Source organism: Columba livia, chromosome 29, assembly GCF_036013475.1.
Source record: "Columba livia isolate bColLiv1 breed racing homer chromosome 29, bColLiv1.pat.W.v2, whole genome shotgun sequence".
Classification (NCBI taxonomy): domain Eukaryota; kingdom Metazoa; phylum Chordata; class Aves; order Columbiformes; family Columbidae; genus Columba; species Columba livia.
Window position 1 is genome coordinate 2,004,944 of NC_088630.1, and position 23,009 is coordinate 2,027,952.

Sequence of the window (23,009 nt, forward strand, 5' to 3'; positions counted from 1 at the left end):
GCGGGGGGCGCCCTCCCCCCCGCGCAGCGCAGCGCGGCAGCGGCGCGCCCCCTGCCGGAGTGGTTCCTTCCCCCCGCTCCGCGCAGGGAATGGGCCGGCCCGCTCCCGCCCGTGCTCCGGAAGCGCTCGGTGCGCTCCGGAAGAGGCGGCGGGCGGGCGGGCGCTGGCGGCGGCAGCGGGAGGCGGAGCCGGCCCGTCCTGACCGCTGGGCTGGCGCGGCCGCCGCCGGGCAGCGCGGAGCGCGGCGCGGATCGCGGGCCCGCCGGCCTGGGCGCGGGCGGCAGGATGCTGCTGTTCGTGGAGGTGCGGCGGGGCGGCGCGGGGCCGGGCCATGTGGCGGGGAGGCCGAGCACGCCGCGCCGGGGGGAGGGGACGGGGCTGACACAGCAAATCTGGGGGCGGCGGCCGCGGGCCCGGCGGGCGGGGGGGGGGGGCTCGGCGCTCTGGAACGTTCCGCCGGTGCCGGGGCCTCCGCGCGGGGGCGGTGAAAGGCACCGCGGTGACCTTCGGGAGCCGCCGCGCCGCGGCCTGCGGTGAAGGTGACGCGGGCCCGGGGCCCCGCTCGGCGGCGGGCGGGACCCGCGGGGCCTCCCGCGCCCCGGGGAGGGCGGCGGGGAGCGGAGCGGCGCTGGCACCGGGGAGCGCTCGGGACCGCGTGGCCGCCCCGCGGGGCTGCGCGTCCGGATGGGCCCGTGCGGGCGGGTGCGGGAAACACGTTAATGAGGCACCTGCGGCGGAGCGGCCCGGCCGGTACCGAGCGCAGCGCGGGGGCGCCGGGACGCGGCTGCGGGTCCCCAGGCGCGGAGGTGACCTCGTGTCCCCGTGTCCCCGCTCCGCGCGGGGGGGGCGCGCGGTGCCCCGGCCGGTGCTTCCCCGTTAACGGCGATTCACGGGGTTCGCTGAAGCCGTTTCAGCGTTTGCCGTTCAGACGCCGGTAACCGCGCTGCTGCTGCTTTAAATTTCGCAGTAAGTTTTGTCCCAAAAGTGCACGAGGCAGCCGGGTGCGGGTTAATTAAGCGATAATTGAGGGAATTGAGATGGTGCGTTCAGTTCAGGTGCGGGGCTGATCTGTTACATCAGCGGATATTCCGCAGTTACAAACCTCGCGTTATACTCGTTTTCAGCGGGGGCCGCATCAGCCTCGCGGTTGCCTTCAAAGGGCCGAATGTTATTTAAATAAATTCTAATTAAATCAGCTTGGGAAACACCTTTTCCTTCTTAAATAATTGCCTCAGTTATCAGCTGAACCTCACTTGATTTGTACTGAGCGGGGAAAAATCACGTTGTGAACACGGAGCGGCGGGTCTTAAGGATTGGGTTGGATGGTGTTTGACTGGGAGGGGAACCGGTGGGGCTGGGCCCGCAGACGAGGTTCCTGGCGAGCAGAGCGTGGTTCTGGAAGCCGCTCGAGGGGTGCGGGGCAGCGTGGCTGGTGCTCAGCGAAGCCTCTTAAAGCACGAACCTGCCTTGGTGGCTTTGTATCACAGTGTCACAGTATGTTTGGGATTGGAAGGGACCTCAAAAGATCATCTAGTCCAATCCCCCCATGGAGCAGGAACACCCAGATGAGGTTACACAGGAACCAGGCGGGTTGGAATGTCTGCAGAGAAGGAGACTCCACAACCCCCTGGGCAGCCTGGGCCAGTGTCTGTCACCCTCACTGAGAAGAAGTTTCTTCTCAAATTTAAGCGGAACCTCTTGTGTTCCAGCTTGATCCCTTTGCCCCTTGTTCTATCATTGTTGGCCACCCAGAAGAGCCTGGCTCCATCCTCATGGCACTCACCCTTTATATATTTATAAACATTAATGAGGTCCCCCCTTAGTCTCCTCTTCTCCAAACTAAAGAGCCCCAGCTCCCTCAGCCTTTCTTCATAAGGGAGATGCTCCACTCCCTTCATCATCCTGGTTGCCCTACGCTGGACTCTCTCCAGCAGTTCCCTGTCCTGCTGGAACTGAGGGGCCACAACTGGACACAATATTGTGTGATCTCCACCTTCTGCTGACAGCGTCGCGAGCTGCTTTGTGTGATCTGCGCTTAGGAAGCATCAGTAATGTTTTATTTTGAGTTCCTGAGGACAGTCCGGACTCTCTGAAGGTGCCTTTTTGCTGCCAGGACAGGGAACTTGAGCTCTTGACCAGGTGCTCTCAAACCCAGTGGTCGGCTGCTCAGAACCAGACCGCGGCTTTTTACTTTTGGGGTTCCCTGAAAAATGAGGCGCACAACCAGGTTGTGTTGGAAATGTGGAGGCTTTCGGGCAGATTAACAAACTTGTTTTAGCTGCCAGCGTTATATTTTAGCTTTAACTGAAGCGTGCACGTGGTGATTGTGATTTGATTCCTTCGCAGTGCGCACGGTGGAATTCTGTGTTCTTTGAGTATCAGTAAAACCTTCCAGCAGTGAGGGAACAGTGTTGCGCTCGGGCTGGTGTTCACGCATTAATGTTTGGGGTACGTCTTGTTTCTCGCTTGCTGTTTGACAATTGATAATTGTGAGGAATGTAATCGCTAATGTCTTGTTCTGTGCTTTGGTTGGTTGGGTACACGTTCCCAATTCAATATATTAGTGATTGAAATCTGTGCACCTCAGGTGGGTGAAACGCTTCCCTAATTGTTGCCAGCTGGAAAAGCAGGACTAGAAAACCTCCTTTTAGCAGGTGAGGCTTCCTGCAGCCCCAGGTGACAACCCCAGATTGTCACACAGAAGCGGTGGCGCCACCGTCCCACGGCACAGCGGGATCTGACGGGGAAACACGCCGTGTTCAGCGCGGGGAGCTCCTGCCGCCGTGAACGCGTGTTTTGCGCGTTCCCTGGAACGTTTGGGGCGCTGAGCCGCTGTGTCTTTGTCCCGCGGGCAGTTCCCCGGTTCTGCCTGTTCCTTTTGGGGGTGCAGCAGCTTTCTCTCTCTCTCGGTTTGTTTCGCAGCCTGGCTCAGCTCTGCAAAGGTGCCGCGTAACCGCGCTGGCGCGTGTCCGAGGCCACCGCAGGCGCCGCGTCCCCCGGCCAGCACGAGGCTGCTCTTTGCCAACCTCCCGTAGGTTTGCTGACCTTCGGGGTTTTTCCGTCTGCTTCTGGAAAATGATCAGATTCTCGCAAGTTTTATTAAATTCTCTTCTAGATTTTTCACTTAAATTCCCTTTCAGAGGGAAATCTGTCACGAGGTTTTGTTTGCAGGATAATTTGAATTAAAATAGAATGCTTTAAAAGAAACTTTGAGTACTTTTTTGTTGGCTTAATTACATTTGTTAAATGTAATATAGGCTGTTACAATAAGAAAAATACTCTTTGCTGTCCTTTCAAAAGGAGATGGATGCTTCCATAGGTGATTTTGAGGAGAATCTTTGCTCCGCGTTTGCTGAAATTGGTGTCAGCTCACGGCCACCAGCGAGTGCTCCCAACCTTTGTCACTCTGTAAAGCTTTAACCTCGGCATGAAAGTTCCCGATAGCAGCTGGGAGGATTGTCGCGCAGCCAATCAAACGTGCTCGGGGTTCGTTAGCTTCAGTTAAATAAGCAAGAATTGATATTTTGGCCTTGTGTTCGGGAGCGGCGCCGCTCCTGGAGCCCAGCGGGCTGGATTTGAGGGACGTTTTTCCTCTCCAGTCCAGTCTCACCGTTGAGATGCGACATCAGGGCTGGGTCTCGCCAACCCGCGTTCCACATCGCGCGGTGTTTCTAGAACGCATGGGCAGCCCACGCTGCCCCGGGTCTGCGGTTCAGCCCTGGGATTAATAGATCTGTTCATCACTTTATCAGCCCGAATCTGTTTAGTTTCTTTGTGCTTTTCACTTGGACCTGCAATTTCTGTGTTACCACGTGTGTCTTTTGGTGTTTGCCGAAGGGAGTCACATCATCCGCCATGCTCCGAGTTGCTTTTTCCTTCCGATCCCCTCCAGCAGCACCGTGAACTCCCTGAAGAGTTTCGGTTTAGCTTTATCGTTCTTATTCCTTAAAATCACTTTCAGCTTGAGCTAAACCTCAAGACCTAAGGTGTGAGACGGTGTTTATTTCTAGAAAATAGTGAATCACCTCCTGGACGTGCCTTTTTTGCTGTGATGAAATGTGAATTCAGGTTTCCATGCTGACGGGTCTGTGTGTCCCGGGTCACCAGCGGCTGAACTGCTTTGACAGCGACGCTACGGGGGTGAAACAGGTTCTGAGGTTGTTCTGGTGGAGAACAACTACTCTGAAAACTAAAGGGAAGCGTGTGTGTCCTTTCACACTGAACTCTTTCGGGTTTTTCTGTTTCTTCTGCTGAGGTTGACAAGAGGAAAACTCGGCTGCTGTGTGGGTTCGATCAGTTGTACGTGGGGGATTCTGAATGGCAAAGAGGGCCTTGCAAAAACTGTGAGCTTTGTCTTTTCTTCTCCCCTGGTGGTCTCCAACCTCTCCAGTGTTTGGAGGCTTTTTGTTAGTGAGTTTGGGCTTCTCCTGCAGCAAATAGCTTTGGAACAAGGTGTGACCTTGGCAGAGGAATTATCTCTAAAGCTGTTGTAACCACTTCCTTATCCTTTTGCTTTACGTTTGAGGCCTGGGAGCACAAACCGCTCCTGCATTTCAGAACGCAGGGGCCGGTCTCCGAAACACCAAACTCCCCTCTTTGTGAGACGGGAGCTGCGATTAATGACTTTGGCCTTTTACACTCGCACAAATGGCGCGAGCGAAGTGGACTGTTCAGTGTCTGAAGGAACCTGTTTGGGGGGAACTGTATTACTTGCTTGCAGGGTGTTGGGAATTCTTGGGAGGAGAATTTTAGCAAAAGACAGGTTTTCTTGCTTGAGTTTTAGAGCAAAAGCCGTTACGACATCTCTCTCTGCTGTTGCTGGATTACTGGGCTCCTTAACCTGAGCAGCTCTCGGGAGGGACTTCGGAGGGCACCGTCTTTTGCTGTGGAAAGGTTGGATGCAGCACTTTCCCTCATCTGGCTCGTTGTTTGCCCTCTTCCTCTAATTACGGTCCTCGTTGCTCAGTCTCCAAGTGAGACGATGCTGTTCCCCGCTCCCAGTGGGCTGGGATGGCGCGTGTGTTTGTCTTGGCGCTTTGAAAACTTTAATCTCCTCGGTTACAAGTTTAAGTCGATTATTAGCGCACCCTGATGCGTATAAGATGTAGGTGAAGTCCTGGGGAAACGGGGCGGTGCTCAGGTAAGTCCCTGGCGTAGCGTAGGTGATGCTTGGTTAGTGTAGATGTCACTAATTCAGTAAATCATTAGTTTCTTCTCCTTGAAATATGTTTTCTTTTACCTTCCTTTCTAGGAAGGGGTCTGGAGGAGGGAAAAGGTCCCTTTGTGGTGACAGGGGACTGGAGCATTATGACAGTCGAGGCTTTAAAAGCTCGTGAGTTCCCCTGACGGCCAGGCGCGTCCTCTGCTGGTGCTGTGGATGTCAATAAAGAGGGGTTGGAGGCAACACTTCTCATGGAGGTAGAAATGAAATACTCAGAAAATACCGTGGGTTTTCCTGTTTTGATTAATGCAAAATCACTTAGGTGCTTAATAGCCGGTTAGACACTTGAGATGTGGAACTCTGTAGAAAAATCACTAAATTCACCTAGATTGTCTGGCTTGACTTGTAAAGCGTCTTGGGGTTGTTTTGCCTAATAAAAAGCGTTCTGGTCTCTCCAGCAGGTAACATCGAAAGGCGCCGGCTTAAACCCCAACGCAAAAGTGTGGCAGGAAGCGCCCCAGGGGAGCGGCGAGGCTGTGCCGCCGACAAATGGTGCAGAGCACTCATGGCAAGAGCCGGCGGCTGCGCAAGGGACGCACGGCGAGGGTGAGATGTCGCGGTCAAAGCCAGCGGGACGCGGGCCTTGCTGGGCGGTGCTGAGCGTTCAGCGCCGAGAAGGGACGTCCAGCTCTTGTCCTCGAGGTTGTTAGTGCTGAGGTAGCAACGAGTACGCAGTGAATGGTTTGTAGAGATGATAGGTCTGACCGTGAGGGACTTGGGCAGGACACCTGAGCAGGTGACAGGACCCGGGGGGCCCGGTGATGACCGAGTAACGCGCTAAGAGGGAAACAAGGTGCTAAAAGTGTAGAAATGGCTTCACGACTGGTCTCGTTCACCATCGCTGCACTTTAGTATCCGCTTGACCCCGTGAACAGGAAGATACGATCTGAGGGCCCCCATGTCCTGGGAGATCGCTGAGGTGCTGGAGAACTGTTACAAGTGTTTGGACTGAGTAGGAGCTGCAGGTGTCTGATCAGCTCCTGTCCCTTTGCTCCGTATTCCATTTCCATCCCTGTTTTCCATCCTTGCCGCACGGTCGGTCCTGTCACCAGAAATGGTTTCACTCTTGTCATTTGGCTTAAGAGTTGATATGAAGCCAACTGTATAGCTGAGGTTACTCAAAATACAACAGAGGCCTGTTAGGAAGGAAATTCCCTGGGAAAAGGTTTAGGAGAAGCCGGGGGATAAAGAAGGGAGGGTTCAGTTTGTGTGGCCCTGCCGAAAGTTTGTGGTAAGTCAGCAGAAGTAGAGAGAGAGCACTGAGTTTGTGCACTGGCTGAGAGAAACTCCTTTGTCTCCTCGTAACAATATGAAGCGATGGCGGCAGTGTCAGCTGCTGGAAAATCCAAGGCAGTTTTTCCATGTACGTTGTTCTTGCTTTTAAGCAATTTCCGATGTAGATAGATGAATCGTAGCTCTTCTCAAGGTATATTTTAGTGGATTCATCGGTAGGGAGGAGATCTGGCAGAACGGCTGGGTTGGTTTTTTTTGAACAATCTCCTTTGCCTGACTGATTAAACTAAAATTGCGCTTGTTTTGATCTCAAGCAGCTGTGGTGAAGACTGAGATGAGGTGTCCTGCACAGGAGCTGAGCAGTTCCAGTGTCCTTCCACTGTGGTTTATAGCACCCACTAGATGCTCCCGAGTCCTTTCTGTACATAAGAAACGTGTAATGTGTTGAAGTGATATAAGCTATTCTAGTGCTTTGTTTTTAGGGACCTCATTTAAATATTTCACATTTCAGATGGCAAGCCTGCTTTTACATCCTCTGCCACTTTGGAGGATCTTAGAGTTTCACAATCCCTTATTTACTTATCTCTGAGACTCTAGTGCCAACCAGAGGTTTGAAGCTGGAGAGGCAGGAGTTGCTGCCCAGGACACAGTGGGCGCTGAAAGTCTGAGAAACGTCGACTAAGTCTGGGGACTTGGAGTTTAGAGCATTCTCGAGTATTTGTTTTAATGTTGGTAGCTAAAATATTTCAAATGGAAGATATTCTGAAGCTTACAGTAGGTTTTCCTCTGCCAGGTAACATCGAGATTTCAGAGGACGGCTGCAAGCAGTATGAAGTGATGTACTCCCCGTCTTGCGAAGCCACAAGAAATGGCACAGGAGTTGACGAAGCGTCTGCAAATGGAATTGTCCTGGCGACCGAAGATCTTGGATACCAAATCTACGAAGTGTCTGGTGAGTGTCCACGTTGGAACAGCACTGGTGGGATCTGCAGTCTCGAGTCCGCTGCAGTTCCGATGGGGCTTGTAAAGCATGATCAGGAACTTTGAGATGTTCCGTTCGGTGCGTTTTCGAGAAGGTCGAAGCCACCCGTAGCACGTGGCCAAGGAGGTGGAATCTGTGGGATCCAAGTCACTTGGAGAGGGCGCGGGATTAGAATGTCTCAGGCGACTGTTTCCTCTTGGTCTTACCAAGAAGGATTCCATCTTTTATTGTACAATAAAACATGCTCTTGCACTGTATTCCAACTGTGAAACTGAGATCTGATGGTGCCTGTGGTAACTTTCAGGTGACGGCAACTCTGCTGTGTCCACAGAAGATATTAGAGAATGTTTGAAAAAACAACTTGAATTCTGCTTCTCACGGTACGGTACAGTTAATTCAGCTTTGTATAGATGCTGTATTGAAAGTGTTGACAAATTTTTCCCCTCTTTTTGCTTTTGTCTTCATAAAAACATTGGGTGAGTTGGTTGCGAAATGAAACAAGATCCAGCGAGACCTGGACAGGCTGGAGAGTTGGGCGGGGAAAAATTTAATTAAATATAACAAGGGCAAGTGTAGAGTTTTGAATCTGGGCAGGAACAACCCCAGGTTCCAGTGTAAGTTGGGGAATGACCTATTAGAGAGCAGCGTAGGGGAAAGGGACCTTGGGGTCCTGGGGACAGCAGGGTGACCATGAGCCAGCACTGGCCCTTGTGGCCAGGAAGCCAATGGGACCTGGGGTGGGTTAGAAGGGGGTGGTCAGTAGGTCAGAGAGGTTCTCCTGCCCCTCTGCTCTGCCCTGGGGAGACCACACCTGGAATATTGTGTCCAGTTGTGGCCCCTCAGTTCCAGCAGGACAGGGAACTGCTGCAGAGAGTCCAGCGCAGCCACCAAGATGCTGGAGGGAGTGGAGCATCTCCCGTGTGAGGAAAGGCTGAGGGAGCTGGGGCTCTGGAGCTGGACAAGAGGAGACTGAGGGGGGACTCATTCCTGGGGATCAAGATGGAAAGGGGGAGTGTCAGGAGGATGGAGCCAGGCTCTTCTGGTGACAACCAGTGACAGGACAAGGGGCAATGGGTGCAAACTGGAACACAGGAGGTTCCACTTAAATCTGAGCAGAAACTTGTTCGTGGTGAGGGTGGCAGAGCCTGGCCCAGGCTGCCCAGGGGGTTGTGGAGTCTCCTTCTGTGCAGACATTCCAACCCGCCTGGTTCCTGTGTAACCTCATCTGGGTGTTCCTGCTCCATGGGGGGATTGCACTGGATGAGCTTTCCAGGTCCGTTCCAACCCCTGACATTCTGGGATTCTGTTATTTGCTGGAAGGCAGGAGGAAACACGTGGTACCTTTTAGCTGTTCTGGTCCTGTCTGTGTGTCTGTGTCCTTTAGAGACAGTTGTGTGCAAGTTGTGTGCTTCACAGCTGTAAGATGTTGAGCTAATTCAGCTCTGTATTAGCAGAAGAGCTGTCTGTGGCAAGACCCAGAGCTCTGTAACTTTCATTAAGATTTTTATTTTAATGATCTTATTCTGCTTTGGTTTGATCTGCTGGGATTTTTTTCCAGGAGGGAAAAATGTCGGAACGTCTTAGCTTGAGTTAGTTGTGAACGGTATGGGTGAATATTGAAGCCTGCACTTATCCAGTTGCTTTGAGTTCAGGATTTTTATACAGTAGCGAACTTGTGTCTTTGTAGTGAGAATCTTTCCAAGGATCTCTACTTGATGTCTCAAATGGACAGCGATCAGTTTGTTCCCATCTGGACAATTGCCAACATGGAAGGTATTAAGAAGCTGACAACCGATATGGACCTTATTCTGGAAGTTTTGCGATGTAAGTCGGGGCGTTTGGCGGCTGCTCTAACAGAACAAAGAGTCCTTCCTTGCTCTAGAGAAACTTTGGTCTCTTTGCTGGTTCTTGATGTTAAATGGTGATGGAGCCTCGTTCTGCAGGGGTTGGGTAATGGAGTCTAATCCTGCTGAGATGTTTTGCAGCGCACGGTGTCCAGTATTAACCCAGCTTTTGGGTTTGAATTTTAGCTTCTCCTATGGTACAAGTGGATGAGAGAGGGGAGAAAGTCAGACCAAACCACAAACGATGTATTATCATCCTCCGCGAGATCCCCGAGACAACACCTATAGAGGTAAGTACGCGGAAAAGAAAGAAAGAAGAGCCTGTTGGACGTGTTGCTGAGAAAGTCAGCTGCTATTGAATTTGATGAAACACAGGTATTTTTATTGTAAAACACACAAGTAATTTTTTCTACCTGGCTGTATTGTCAAAAAAGCCAAAGCAAAAACTTATTGTTGTCCCTTCCAATTATTTAGTAATGTGTTAAGATTGCTCTGATTAAGCTTCTTCCCACCCAAAATTGAGCTGGCTGGGTTCTTTTTGAAGTTTGAACTAGTCTCTCTGATCCAAAAGTCAAATCAGTGCAGGGCACAGCTTGGAGTTCAGGCTGGATTTTTGTCAGTGGTGACTTTCCTTAGAGTCAGACAGTGGGTTTGGCAGCAAGAAACGTCACTAAACATTTACATTCATTGGGACCAGTGTGAGCTGAGCTCATTATGCTCAGAGAAGGGCGGATAATAAAATTCCTCCTGATATTTGGCTCATGGAATGATTTAGTTCTTTGTTTTTTCAAGTTGTACCAGAGGGTGTTTGTCTCCTAGCATTTTAATGAGTCCTTTTAATGCAAACACTCAACACCTGCTTTGCCCTCTATTATTGCAAAGCCGTGCGGTTGCCTTGATTTAGACATATTTCTTAGATCGTTCTTATCTAGTGACTCTCCCGACCTAAAGCCGTAAACCCGTGTTGGTTTAGTGTCCCCTCACCTGGCTTCTCCTCTCCCTTAGGAGGTGAAGGCTCTGTTTAAAAATGAAAACTGCCCCAAAGTGATAAGCTGTGAGTTTGCTCACAACAACAACTGGTACGTTACATTCCAGTCAGACACAGATGCACAACAGGTAAGGCTGCTCTCCACCGGTTTTGTTTTTCACGCTTCTCCTCAACAGAAGCACCTGCCCGCTTCCTGCTAAAAGAAATGTCTGTTTGCTGAGCTCCCTTGTGGTGTTTTTAAGATGTTACTGGCAAATTTGAGTTAATAGAGAAAGAAGCGGAGAGTTTTCTGTGACTCGCTTGTCTGTCTCTTGCCTCAGTGCTCTGGCCGTGACTGGCATTAGAAGTGTTAATGGATTTAGCCGGGCTAACGGGGAAGCGCGTTGCTGCACGTTCATGTTAAATCACGTCCCATCCTTTGAGAAGCACAGTTTTATCAAGATATTCTAATGTCGATCTTTTTCATATCCGCAGGCGTTTAAATACTTAAGGGAAGAAGTGAAAACCTTTCAGGGCAAGCCAGTTATGGTAAGGCTGCTTTAGCCGTGGTTTCTCTTTGAGTTGTATGTTGCTTCTGTTGCAGTGATAATGGGGGAAGCAGAGGAAGGTTGGGAACTTGAATGAGGTGGCGCTTTGAACACATGACAGTTGAGCGGGTGCTGGTTGTTGGCGGTGTGGGATCCATTCCTGTTCGTCTTCCCCAGGGTCTGCTGTGCCGATCTCGGGACAGGAAGGAATCTCTCCCTTGATCTACAAATCAGGCTGAATCGCACTGTTTGTACCGCGCGAGGAACTGTCAAAATGGGCATCTGGGCAGTTCCTGCTATAGAGAGCAGAGTTTATCCAAAACGTGCTGGATTCTCCAGCCAAAGCAGCTTGTACCTTCCCTTTACATGCCGTGAGAATGTCATCCCTGTTGATTTTTATCAGTCTTTATTTGAAAGCAGCCATCAACCTGCTTCCTCTTCACGTCCCTTCTTGGTAGGCAAGAAAGATTCCACGTTCTGCTTCTCCTTTTCCCCCAATGTGATTTACTATTTTTCAGGCAAGGATAAAAGCCATCAACACGTTTTTTGCTAAGAATGGTTACCGGGTGGTGGATTCCAGTGTGTACACGCAGCCGGTTCAAACACAAGCACAGTTTGCCTCCCCGCTGTTCATGCAGCCTGTATATAGTCCTCAGCAGTACTCGATTTACAGCATCGTGCCTCAGACGTGGTCTCCAAATCCCGCACCTTACTTTGAAACACCACTGGTGAGTGAGAGCCGGCCCAAAAATCAGGAATAGTTTGGTTGACAAAGCAATAGGGGCAGTGGGCTTTTCAGCTGCAGGTTTTCTAGTCAGAGCCCTGTGGTTTATGATACGTGGTGTTATGTCATGGACCTGACTCAGCAAGGCTGCCAAAGGGGCCGCGCGTCTCACCGTTGGCTGCCGTATCTTTAAAGCAATTTTGGGGTGAAATTCCATTATGCGGTAGCTTGTGTTACTGGAAGAGACTTGGGGCTCTTGCAAGAAGCAGGACGCTGATGCTGGAGTAGATGTGCAGACCGTAAACCTGGTGGGGTTTTCTCTTTAGTAGTAAGTTTACAACACGCTAGATCTGGTAACTGAGCGTTGAAGTACAAACAATAACCGCCTAAGCTGATCTCATAAAACTGCAAACGTTTTTCTTTGTAGTTCAGCCATTGAGACTGTTCTGTCTGTTGCAGGCCCCCTTTCCTAACGGTGGATTTGTGAATGGCTTTAATACACCAGGATCATATAAAACAAATGCTGCTTCTTTGAGTATAGGTCGCCCATTCCATAGAAATCGGTAAGATAGCTCTGTGCGTTGTTTGCTCTCAGATCTTACAGTGCAGAGATCCTGAAGTGTTCTTGGGAAATGCGGTGCCTTCCGACGGGACTAAGTTACTTATTTTCTGTATCAAATATGTATGACATTTTTCGACTTGATTTATAAAATTCAAATCAAGGTGGCAGCTTAAGATGCTAAAATAACAGACATATGTGGTGGAGAGAGCAAAGGTAACTCCTTTAAAAGCCTCAGAGGAATTTCTGCAGACAAATAAATAACTTCCTCTTAAGGTAATACTTCTAACGATGTTTGTTATACGCAGATTATAAACTCCCGCAGCACCGGCGTAAGCTTTTCCTGCTGTGCGATTAGTCTCGCAGAGCCGTTCACGCAGCTCGGCGCCGCGTGCCCTGGCTGCTGGATGCTCAACTGCTTGATGCTGAGGCTGTTATTGGAATTTATTTGCTTTATCCACATCTTTCCTGATAACTGTAAGGACTCTGCTACAAACACCGGGGAGGAGGAAACGGCTTTGTATTTGCTGGAACAGTACTCTGTAAATACAATGGAGTAGTAATGTGTTTGTGGGGGTGGAAATTGGTTTATTCGCAAGCTCTTTTATTGTATTCAGCACGCGGGAGCACGGGAGCTGCTTTTCATACCGTTTGAAAAGTCGGCTGCCAGGGCCATGGGTGGTTTGTGATGCGGTTCAGGTTCGCGGCTGCTGGCAGAAGGTGAACTGGAGAACTTGGTGTGCGGTGGCTCGGCGGAGCCGCAGTTCAGGCTGTGGAGCTGGTGGTGACTCCACTGAGAGCTGCCCAGCTCCTGGCTGCCTCTTAAATTGTGCACCGACTTAAAGCCTCTAAAACTCTCCTGTATATGAATCCTCTCAGAAGTGTGGATGCTGAAACTGTGCAAGAGTTGTTTATACCCAAAAACTAACATTTTGAAATGCCCACACGTTCACTGTATAATCCTTAAGCTTTCGAAACTCTTCTGGTTACATGAAGACTTCCATTTGTAAAACATGAGTCTTTGTGAGGTTACAGCTTTAGGGCCGAGTGTGTGCAGATTCTGCTGCTCTGTCTTGGTTGTTTGATCTTTCCTGCCAGTCTTACAGCGCTCTGCTTTTGTGGAAATCAACCTTCCTATCGGGGAAGCAGATTCCGCAGGATTCGGGAGGCAGAGCTCGTTGTTCGGCCCAGTGATGATCAAGTATCGCGCTAAGAGAGAACAGGTCCAGCAGTCGGTTGTCGGGCAGCCTGCGCTTCACGCTTTTCCTTCTCTTTGCTCTCTCACTCCATCTCTCCTTCTCTCTGCTTGTTTTTCCTCCCTTCTTTTTCCTTGTCTTTTCTGCTTTGCTCTTCTGCCCAGACAAGATTGTGGCCTTCTCAATGACGGGTAAGATTATGAGATCTGAGGGCTGAATAATGACCTGAGAATCTTCCATTGTGAAGAACAAATGGAACAAACCAGAAGAACTTAGTTTGTGTGACTTGATGTGTTTTGTCATACAGGCAGTTAACAGTTAAGGGCTGGATCTTTCTCTAGCTAAACATTTGTTTAAGCCTGTCCTATTTATTTTGTTACAACATCCTTGTGGGAAAGGAAAATTAAGTCTTTGTAACAGAGAATCCTCAGTGCTGGTATTGGTTAAATTGATATTTTTCCATCCAGCTATCTAAAAGGTAACTTAAAATGCCTTTGGTATAGCAGATGAATTTGACCACTGAAAACCAGGTTATTAAAAGCTGATTTTTGTTCTACTTTCTGGTTACACGTGAAATGCTGCAAAACTTTGAGCTTTAGTCGCAAGGCTCTGGAGAAGCCCATCAGATAGTGGGGCTGGCTTTTAAAAGACCAGAGGACAATGGCTGAACAACGGGAGGAATCTGCTGCCGCTCCGGCCGCGTCACGTACCGCTCTTCTGATGCAGTGCTGGCAAATGATAACTTGTCATTTGTTGAGTTCTCTTCTTTTTCCTTACTTTTCCTCCCGACTTAAATTCTCTGGCCAACTGGAAGGGAACAAGTTTGTTGGTGGAAGCTGGAAGGAAACGACCCCTTTGTTAGGTAGTCTGGGGTGTGTGGCATCCACAGTGTGCAAAATTCTCCTCCTGTCCCTAAGTTATGAGATATATACATATATATGTATAGTTTAAGGTCCTTGCCTTGCTTGCTGAGACTGGTTGGGACAGCGTGGATCAGACAGCGAGGTGCAGAGGTGGAAAATACCTCTAAGGTACCTGAATGCTGCTCCAGAAAACTGTCCCTTGTTACGGTAGGTCAGAGTTTTTCTGGGTAATTGTGCGTTTAAGTCTTGCAGACACACTGAGCATGCCCGGCTGCATCTGCGTCCAAAGGCAATAACAGCTTAATGCTGAATAATCAGTTGCTGGGTGCAATGGCCGGGGTGCTGTAAACTGCAGAGTCGGTGTGGGACCAGGACCAGTGAGCCCCACGTCAGGCGCGTGGGGATCTCAGCTGTCCCTGTGTCTCTCCCTTGCTCCCTTCAGCCTATATAGTTGTCATTTGCTCCTTGTTTCAGTTCAGGTTTTTCTTGCTTGTGGCCAGATCAGTTTGTTCCTCAGGCTTGGCTTAAGTTCTCCAGATCACTTTGCAATACCACGTGAAGAATCCTATTCTTTTGGCTCTCCTACAACCTTAGCTTTGGGGTTTTTTGGGGGGGGTTAGTTTTGGTGTTTTGGTATCTGTTGGGCGGTGATCTCAATGTTTTCTTCAAACAGCAGCGCTTGACAGGAGCAGAGGTTAACAAAACGGGTAGATGGAGGTGAGGAAGAACAATCTGTTCTTGACAGATGTGTGTAGGGAACAACTTCTCTAGTGCAGCTCCAGTACTCGCTGACCTGCTCCTTTCCTGTCAGCTGCAAATGAACTGCAGTTGGTAGCGGTTTTGTGTCCTGTTGGTTAAACTCCGGCTCACACCACTGCCGCTCTGTGTCCTGCAGCGTGAAGCCTCATTTCCGATCATCCAACAGCTCAGAACACGCTGCGGAGGGTCCAGCTGCTGTCGGCACCATGTCCGTGGGGGACGGACCGCTGAGCAGAACCAGCGCGAGGAATTTTGTTATGGAGCGACATAACAGCGCGTTAACTGGGCCCCAAGACCAAGGTTATTCCCAGAAGGATTCTCCTACCGCACAGATGGAGCAGAACGGAGATTACGGCATTGGCAGGGGCAGGTAAAGAACCGCGTGCGCTGCTTTGTGCTCCAACGCAACAGTGCGGTCGGGTCGTGGTGTTGGAGGCTCAAATGACTTGTATGAGCCAAAATTCATCAACCGCTGGCACAATACGTATTTCCATAGAGACTGACCAGTGGAAAACTATCATTCAAATAAACCAGGTGTGATAAATACTTAACTGGGAGCGTGAATGCTTCCTGCTCGACTGCACAGCTGGTCGTTGTTCTGACAGGTACCTTGTGGTGAGATAGTGAGGTGTCCGTATTTCAAAAGAACTGCCTGGTTTGTGTCCAGAATTAAAACAGTTGCTGAAGTAAAGTGGGTATTTGTATTGCTGTAAATAATAAACAAATCCTCAGTTGGGGAATTTGATGCTCCTAAATGTTATAAGATCAACTGTTTATCATTAGCCTGTTGACTCAGTGTTTAGACACTTAAAAATAAGTGACCAAGTGACCATATGAGAAATGAGATGAATAAGCTTATTACTATAAAAATACAAGATGCTGTTCTATAAATTGTAGTCTGTGCTCGTTCAAATACAATGCTCTAGGGTTCCTCCTCTATGGGTAGAGAAAAGAACTTGTTGCCCATATTTGCCCTGTTCCGGGGTGTAAGAGCTTTGACCCCTCCTGGAGATGGGAACGTCCCAGAGCTGTATCTGGAGAAGCACCAGGAGGCTGCTGGGAACCCCCTGCCCCAGGTTCCCTTTGTGCGGACGAGCGTGCACTTCGGTTGTGTCAATGCACTTACTGACTTGTTTTGGGGTGGTTTTTTGCCTTTACAGGAGGAACGTTTTCAGAGGGCGGAGGAGACGAGAAGATGAGCGGGTTTCAGTAAGTTCCACTTCCCTTATTGCGAGGAGTTGCGCAAAGCGCAGCGCGTTGGCTTTGTGTTTAGCGAACAAATAGCGTAGTCCTTCCATTCTCAGCTCATATTGTGGGTAGTCAGTGTTTCTAGGAAATTCCTTGCTCAGTGCTTTAATGCTGGGTGTTATGGGTCTATTAATGAGCATTTTCCTCCTCCAGAGACCTCAGCTTTCAACAGAAACAAAGACTCAGACACCAAAGTTTGACTTGCTAGCATCGAATTTCCCACCTTTGCCTGGCAGCACAGCAAAAATCCCGGGAGAGCCTGTGCTGGAGAGCAGGATGTCCGATGTGGTTAAAGGAGTCTGCAAAGAAAAGGTACCCGCTCTTGGCTCTGGTGCGCACAGGGATATGTGTGTGCTGTGTGTCAAAAGACCAGTTTCTGTTAGAGCTACACATTAGAATGCTTTAAGCCTAAACGTCCTACTATGTTTGTTAATAGTAGTGCATTTTCTGTCTTTCTGTTCTTGGATTTCCTTGTGGGTGTTTAGCTGACACTCCTGTAATTACACAGCTGTAAGCTCGGTGCTGTTTTGGAATAAAGCAGCCGGTGAGGAGTGGTGGCTGGTGAAGTAAGAGGAGTTTGTGTTAGCGTGGCCAAGAGCTTTTTCCAAACGAGTGTGTTATTTGCACTGGTGGGACTGGGCGTTGATGATGAGGGTGGTACAACTTTGCTTCTTGTTTTATCCGCTATTTGTTTTCCCCACGTAAAGAGTGATTGCTTTAGAGGAGATGCTCCAAAATAAGTAGAATTCCTATAATCAGGACTTGAGCAGCCTTTGCAAATATTCCACTTCTCAGATGTCTTCAAGTGGCATATTGAGGAGCTATTCCAGCACATCTGTGATCTTTCCATGTTTTGCAACTTATATTTTCTGTACAGGAAAGCAAAGATTTGCTGCCCAGCAGTCCAGCTCCTGCTCAGGAAGAACAGACGCACAGCACTGTCCAGCAGCCCGTGACAAGCGCGAGTTCACCAAACCAGACTGAAGCTGTGGTGTTAAGGTATGTGGTATGTGGAGAACATAAGGCTGTTGTCAGAGGGTGTAAGGAGGCAACTAGGAAAGCTAAGGCCTCCTTAGAATTACACCTGGCGAGAGGGCTCAAGGACAACAGGAAGAGCTTTTTCCAATACATGGCAGATAAAACTAACAGCAGAGGCAGTGTAGGCCACTGATGAACGAGGTGGGTGCCCTGGTGACAGAAGATACAGAGAAGAGGAGACTGAGGGGGGACTCATTCCTGGGGATCAAGATGGAAAGGGGGAGTGTCAGGAGGATGGAGCCAGGCTCTTCTGGTGACAACCAGTGACAGGACAAGGGGCAATGGGTGCAAACTGGAACACAGGAGGTTCCACTTAAATATGAGCAGAAACTTGTTCGTGGTGAGGGTGGCAGAGCCTGGCCCAGGCTGCCCAGGGGGTTGTGGAGTCTCCTTCTGTGCAGACATTCCAACCCGCCTGGTTCCTGTGTAACCTCATCTGGGTGTTCCTGCTCCATGGGGGGATTGCACTGGATGAGCTTTCCAGATCCCCTTCAACCGCTGACATTCTGGGATTCTGTGGATTATGTTAAAATGTGGGGAATATTAAAATTTGCGTGTTCTAGCAAAGCCTCTCGCTGGTGTCCAGCAAGGTGGCAAATCATGTTATTTGTTTCTTCTCCATCTGTGGTGGGCAGCTTCTCTGGAGGCCACTAGATGGAAATAACAAACCATGGTGGTAACCGCTGTACCATCCTGTTCTGCAAACGCGCAGTTGTGACTTCAAAGAAAGAAAATACCTTGTCAGATGTTAATTTTTGTGGGAGTAGGTCTTACTGTTAAATTGTTCTTGATTTAACAGCACAGTTCAGCCAGACAGCAAACCAGAAGAAGTGACTGCTCAGAAAGAGGTCGCCAGCCACGCTTCCCCGCCGCAGTGCGTGTCTCCTGTCAGCGCTGCGAAGCCTCCAAGGACAAACACCACGTCACCTTCCAGCGCAGGCGCAGCTCCCGCTCTGTCGCTGCAGGTGAGGCTGAGCGCAGGGAGAGCCTGGGGAGCGGGGCAGCTTTTTCTGCGTGTACCACCGGGACCTGCCCTCGAGGCGGTTGCCACAGCTGTGGCGCGATCACTCGCTGGAGGTTTGCAGTCATTCTGGGGTGGTCTGGTTATTCTGGTCTGTAAACCCTGCTCTTCTCCCTTGGTCCCAAAGGAGCCGCGCAAGCTCAGTTACGCTGAAGTTTGCCAGAAGCCCCCGAAGGAGCTGCCTCCAGTTCCTGTTCAGCCTCTTAGGGAGCATCGCACCAACATAGTTCCCCCTGCCAAAACTGAAGAGAACGGCACAGCCGAGAAGGCTCCGGAGAAGGCGCACGACAAGGTTGAAGGTCGAATGAAGGATTATTCTGGGTTCCGAGGCAACGGGCCGCCCAGGGGAGCTGCTGGGAAAATCAGGGAACAGAGGCGCCAGTTTGGACGCAGATCATCGCCTCAGGGAGCACCGCGGCGTGTCGGCAAGGAGCAGTACGTGCCACCCCGGTCACCAAAGTAACGCTTGGCCAGCCAATTATTCTCTATTTAATTGGAGCTGTGGACTAATAAGCAGCAAAGGAGACTGAGAAAGAAGTATTCGTGAAGGGGAATACTGAACTGGAGCGTGGCTTGTGTGGAGAAGTTGTGGAGGGTCCCAAAATTCATCTCTAAAAGTGATTTCACAAATGCTGGAGGATTCCAATCAATATAAATATAGAGATTATAATTTTTGTATTTTTGTTTTTAATTTGCAGAGGGTTTCCTGCTTGAAATCAGTTTTGGGGTTGTGAACTAGCATTTTGACAAAGTGAAAGAGTATGAGTTGACAAATTAACCTGTCCCTCGGTGTAGGAGGAAAAGGCTAAGAGAATATTATTTTTGAAAAATGAGCATTTCTGTAAAATTAGAACTTTTTTTAACCTATTTAACCTTTGGCTTGTCGGGTGATGTGTCTGCCATCGATGGCCTTGCACTGCAGAGCACATCGGCAGCGTGTGAGTGGAGTGAGTGCAGCCAGATACTGTTGTCGTGACTTAGTCACCGATGATGAAAACTGAATGTACTACTGTAGTAAACTTTGTGTTTCCAGCTTGAAGTATCGTCTCTTGACCTTCCTAATAATTAATTCAGCAAGGTTTTTAAACTCTAATTTTTACAGGATACTGGACTGTAGGTCAGAGCACATGGACAGGAACAACTGTCTTCTAGATGCAATTGGAAGGAGGCGGAAGGGAGCAAGTCAGAATTTTTCATTTGCCCTTTTTCCTCCCCTCCTTTTGAGGGCAACTTCTTAGCTTTGGTGGGGCTTTTTTTGGTGTTTTGTTTTCCTTGCTTGTTGCTTTCTCTAATCTCTTTATTACAGACTTTAGTGCGTTTATCTCGGTGTGTTTTCCGGAGGCGGGCCCAGCGTAGCGCTGATGGATCGCAGTACGTGACGTTAGCCTGGAATTGCAGGTGGAACCCTGGGCAGGTTGTTCCGCGAGTCCCCCAGCGCCGCTGTCTCTATACGTCTAATATATAAACCAAACGCTGGCGAATCAGAGCTGTGGCTGGATTTTCTGTATACTGACCGAGCAGGGTGCTGTATACTAGAAATCGGGCGTTGTATGCACTGGGAACTCGCTGTTTGCAGCTGATGTAGTAGCAACTGACTTTTTTGAACTGTTTAAAGTGGAACTGAAGGTAAAGAGTTAAACGAACCCCCTCGTGTTCAGAGGAGCTACTTGAAAGGTAGCGTCTTGCCTAGCTGTATGCTGACTAAGTTGCAACACTATTCTGTAGTTCGTGTTCAAGTTTAAAGGTGATTACCATAACGACACAAGTAGAAGAATTCAGTGCATTAATCTGCCAAAATCAGCATGCCAGGGTTCAAAGTTCTGTATAAAGCGTTAGGGAAAAGTAGCTTCCAGCAGTAAGAATAACACCTTTCTTTTTTTTCCTTTTACTTTTTTTAGTGAATAACAAGTGTACAAATTTCAAGTTGTAAGTTGTGAACACTGGAAAACTCAATTGTGATATATACCATGCACACCTTAGTAATATATGCTAGTGTTGCCATTAGAATGAATGTAAGTGGCAGTTAAAAGAACTGTGAACATTTTCATCTTCTGATTTCTTAGCCAGATAACCCTTGGCGGCTTCTTCCTCAGTAGGCATTCGCTATCAACTGCTTTGAGAACACTCATATCTATTTTTATAAATATATATATAAAGCCAGAGTTGTCATTTCTCTAACTTATTATTCAGCTTGGCAATTGCTTTGATTTGATTCATAACACGATATAATGTATTTATGCAGTTAACTGTTCATTTCTACGCATGTTATATATATACACATATATATATAAAGAGAACCAAAATCATTATTCACTTTTAAACTACCTGTACTGGGTTTGGGAGGTGTTTTTCTTTTAATTTAGTAAAAATTTGTCGATCACATTTACAGTTTAGGGATGCTTACATACCCCTTCTCCATTTATTTTGATAACGCTACGTTTGTTGGAATGATAGAAATTGAAATATTTTTCAAGTTCTGAATGCAATTAATTCCAAGTTAATTTTAAGTCATTTTAAAGGCTCTAAACAATTACTGCGAACTGGAAAAAACCAAACCTGTGCGATAGTGGGAGATCTTGAGGATAGATTGGCGCTGTCGTTGCTGCGTTTGCTGTCCCGAGCGCGGGCTCTTTGGGCAGGGGCGGGTGCGGATGTTCATCGCTGGCCTCCCTGGAAAAGCAGAGCTCAGAGCGTGAATTTTTAACAATTGCGAAATGTAACTTCATTTATTAACGTGGAAAAAAAATAGAAACGACCCGCAGTTCCGTCATTTTTTGGTCGGTGGTTGGAAAAGCTCGACGGCAGCGAGGACGCGCGCTGCGTGCGTTTCCAACAGCAGCTTCTGCCTCTTGAGCAAATAAGTCTGTAAACCTGTCGGCTTTTTCCAGCATATCCAAACCTTTCTCAGATTAGGGCGTTCACAATTATTAATTTAGTACCTGCGTGCAAGGATTTAAGGTTAGAATTTCCCTCTTCCCCCTCCCCACTGTCATTTAGAATGTGGGGTTTGGTTTTATTCCTCTTATTCTTTCTGGGGAAGGGCAGGGGAACAACTAAGTCCATCTAAAGGCTGTGAAAGCCCCGGTGACGCTGTCCTTGTCCGCTCGGAGCGACACGCAGCAGTTCGCGTTCCTTCTCGCTCGCTTACACGTGATGTAAAGACAAACTTTCCTATTCTGCTGATATTAAATACCACAAGGTGCAAAACACATGTCACTTTGAGTTTTATGAGCTGTGACTTGGTTTGGGAATGGTTGACTTTTGGTAGCCGCAAAAGTAGACACCCCCAGTTAAGTTCTTTTCCGAGTTAGTGTGCATGGAAGAGATTGGGCCACACGCTTGTGCTGGGGGGTGAAAGGAGGAGTAATTATTTGCATGTGATAGTAAAATGAAAATGCAAAAAGTTTCTTTTGATTTCTAAGATTTAAGTTAGTTTTCTAGTATCTTACATTCCTGCTATCTTTGGGTTTTGTTCGAGTTAGCCTGGCACAGTATGATGGTGCAGTTTTAGCAGTAGGTTTAAATAAAAGAAAAGAAAAAAGACAAAAAAATAACTATTAACCAGAAGAGAAAGATGATACTGTGGCAGATCAGTAGCAAATAAGTGACTTAACTGATGCTTTACTGTAGTTTAATAGCTATGGCCTTACTACTTTGTCGATATCAGCTTAATTGTCTCGAAATGTCCGCTCTTTTTACTGTCTCCCAAGTGAGTGTTCACCTGGGGTGAAATATCTGGTATGTACAGATGATATTTTAAATTTGTAAAATGCGCCATTGTATTACAGACGATGCAACAGAAATGCACTTCGGGGGGAAATGGCTTCTGATAAGTTCTTTTGTAAATCCTTGATTACTACAGATATGCAATAGAGTTTTTGTTTCTAATTTTGATATTTCCTTCTGATACATAAGATTGTTGCCATTAATCTGAATGATTTATCATGCTCTTTGTGTGTATATATTACATATAGTCTGAGCTTCCTTTAGGATGGTACATAATTTTGGTTTGTTGTAGTATTTTAGTTGGCTCTTCTCTTAAGTGCCTTTAGCAGGGGCACTTGAAGAGGTTCATTGAGTCTGTTTTTAATGTACAGTTGGGAGGACTTGAAATGGAGTGAAAGCAACTTATTTCTGAAAAAATCCATCTGCGACCTAACCTGTAACAACTTTAAAATTTTATATTTAAGAACCAGAGGTTTATTTTTATGGAGCTTCAGTTATGGATACAGTTTCCAAAAATGCAACTTCAGATGTAAACAGACTGTGCGTAAATGGGTTTTGTTCTAATTTTTATAGAATACAAAATATTCACATAATATATTGAGCTCATCTTGTTCCTCCCGGATGAATCCAGCTTCCCCTTGGCATTTACGATCTCTCTTCAACATGGTAGGGCTGCAGCAAAAGGAGAAAACAGCAACCTCTCTGGCTTCTCTACTTGTCTGTTCTGGTATCTTCCTGTTGTCCAAACTGTCCGAAACAAAAAGATTTGTGTAAAGTAGGTTCATGCTTTAAATGTTAAAATGATAATACATGTATTTGTATTTGTTTTTGACATTGCCAAGGTGCTATGGGAAATTGAAATAACAGTTAGAAAAATAAAGCTGATTTAAAAGGAAAAAAAAAAAAAAAAACCAAAAAACTCGCAACCCAATCAAACCACCCACGTTCCTACTTGCCCTGTGTTGCTGGTGTGAGGTTGAAGGGGCTGATTCTCCATTGTCCTGGGCACAAGCACTTCAGTAAATATTAATTGCTCTCCACTGCCCCCGATCTTTGGGTGTTTTCCCCCAATCCTGCCCC

General features: G+C 48.2%; 1 protein-coding gene across 6 annotated transcripts; it reads left to right on the plus strand.

Moving 5' to 3' along the window:
• The first annotated feature begins 145 nt into the window (after positions 1-145).
• On the plus strand, positions 146-22,761 carry LARP4 (La ribonucleoprotein 4). 6 transcript variants are annotated; one of them, XM_065043662.1, is made up of 17 exons: positions 156-303; positions 5,252-5,418; positions 5,620-5,767; positions 7,248-7,406; positions 7,741-7,816; positions 9,124-9,260; positions 9,467-9,570; positions 10,286-10,396; positions 10,743-10,796; positions 11,314-11,523; positions 11,979-12,082; positions 15,033-15,266; positions 16,057-16,105; positions 16,298-16,456; positions 17,022-17,143; positions 17,982-18,147; positions 18,331-22,761. In XM_065043662.1, exons 2-17 carry the CDS (start codon positions 5,413-5,415, stop codon positions 18,664-18,666), a joined length of 2,175 nt encoding a protein of 724 aa, XP_064899734.1. In that variant the 5' UTR covers positions 156-303; positions 5,252-5,412; the 3' UTR covers positions 18,667-22,761. The 6 variants fall into 6 exon arrangements, with proteins under 6 accessions (XP_064899731.1, XP_064899733.1, XP_064899734.1 ...); XM_065043664.1 differs by having other exon boundaries at positions 5,623-5,767; XM_065043663.1 differs by lacking the exon at positions 156-303 and adding an exon at positions 506-966.
• Positions 22,762-23,009: the final 248 nt, after the last annotated feature.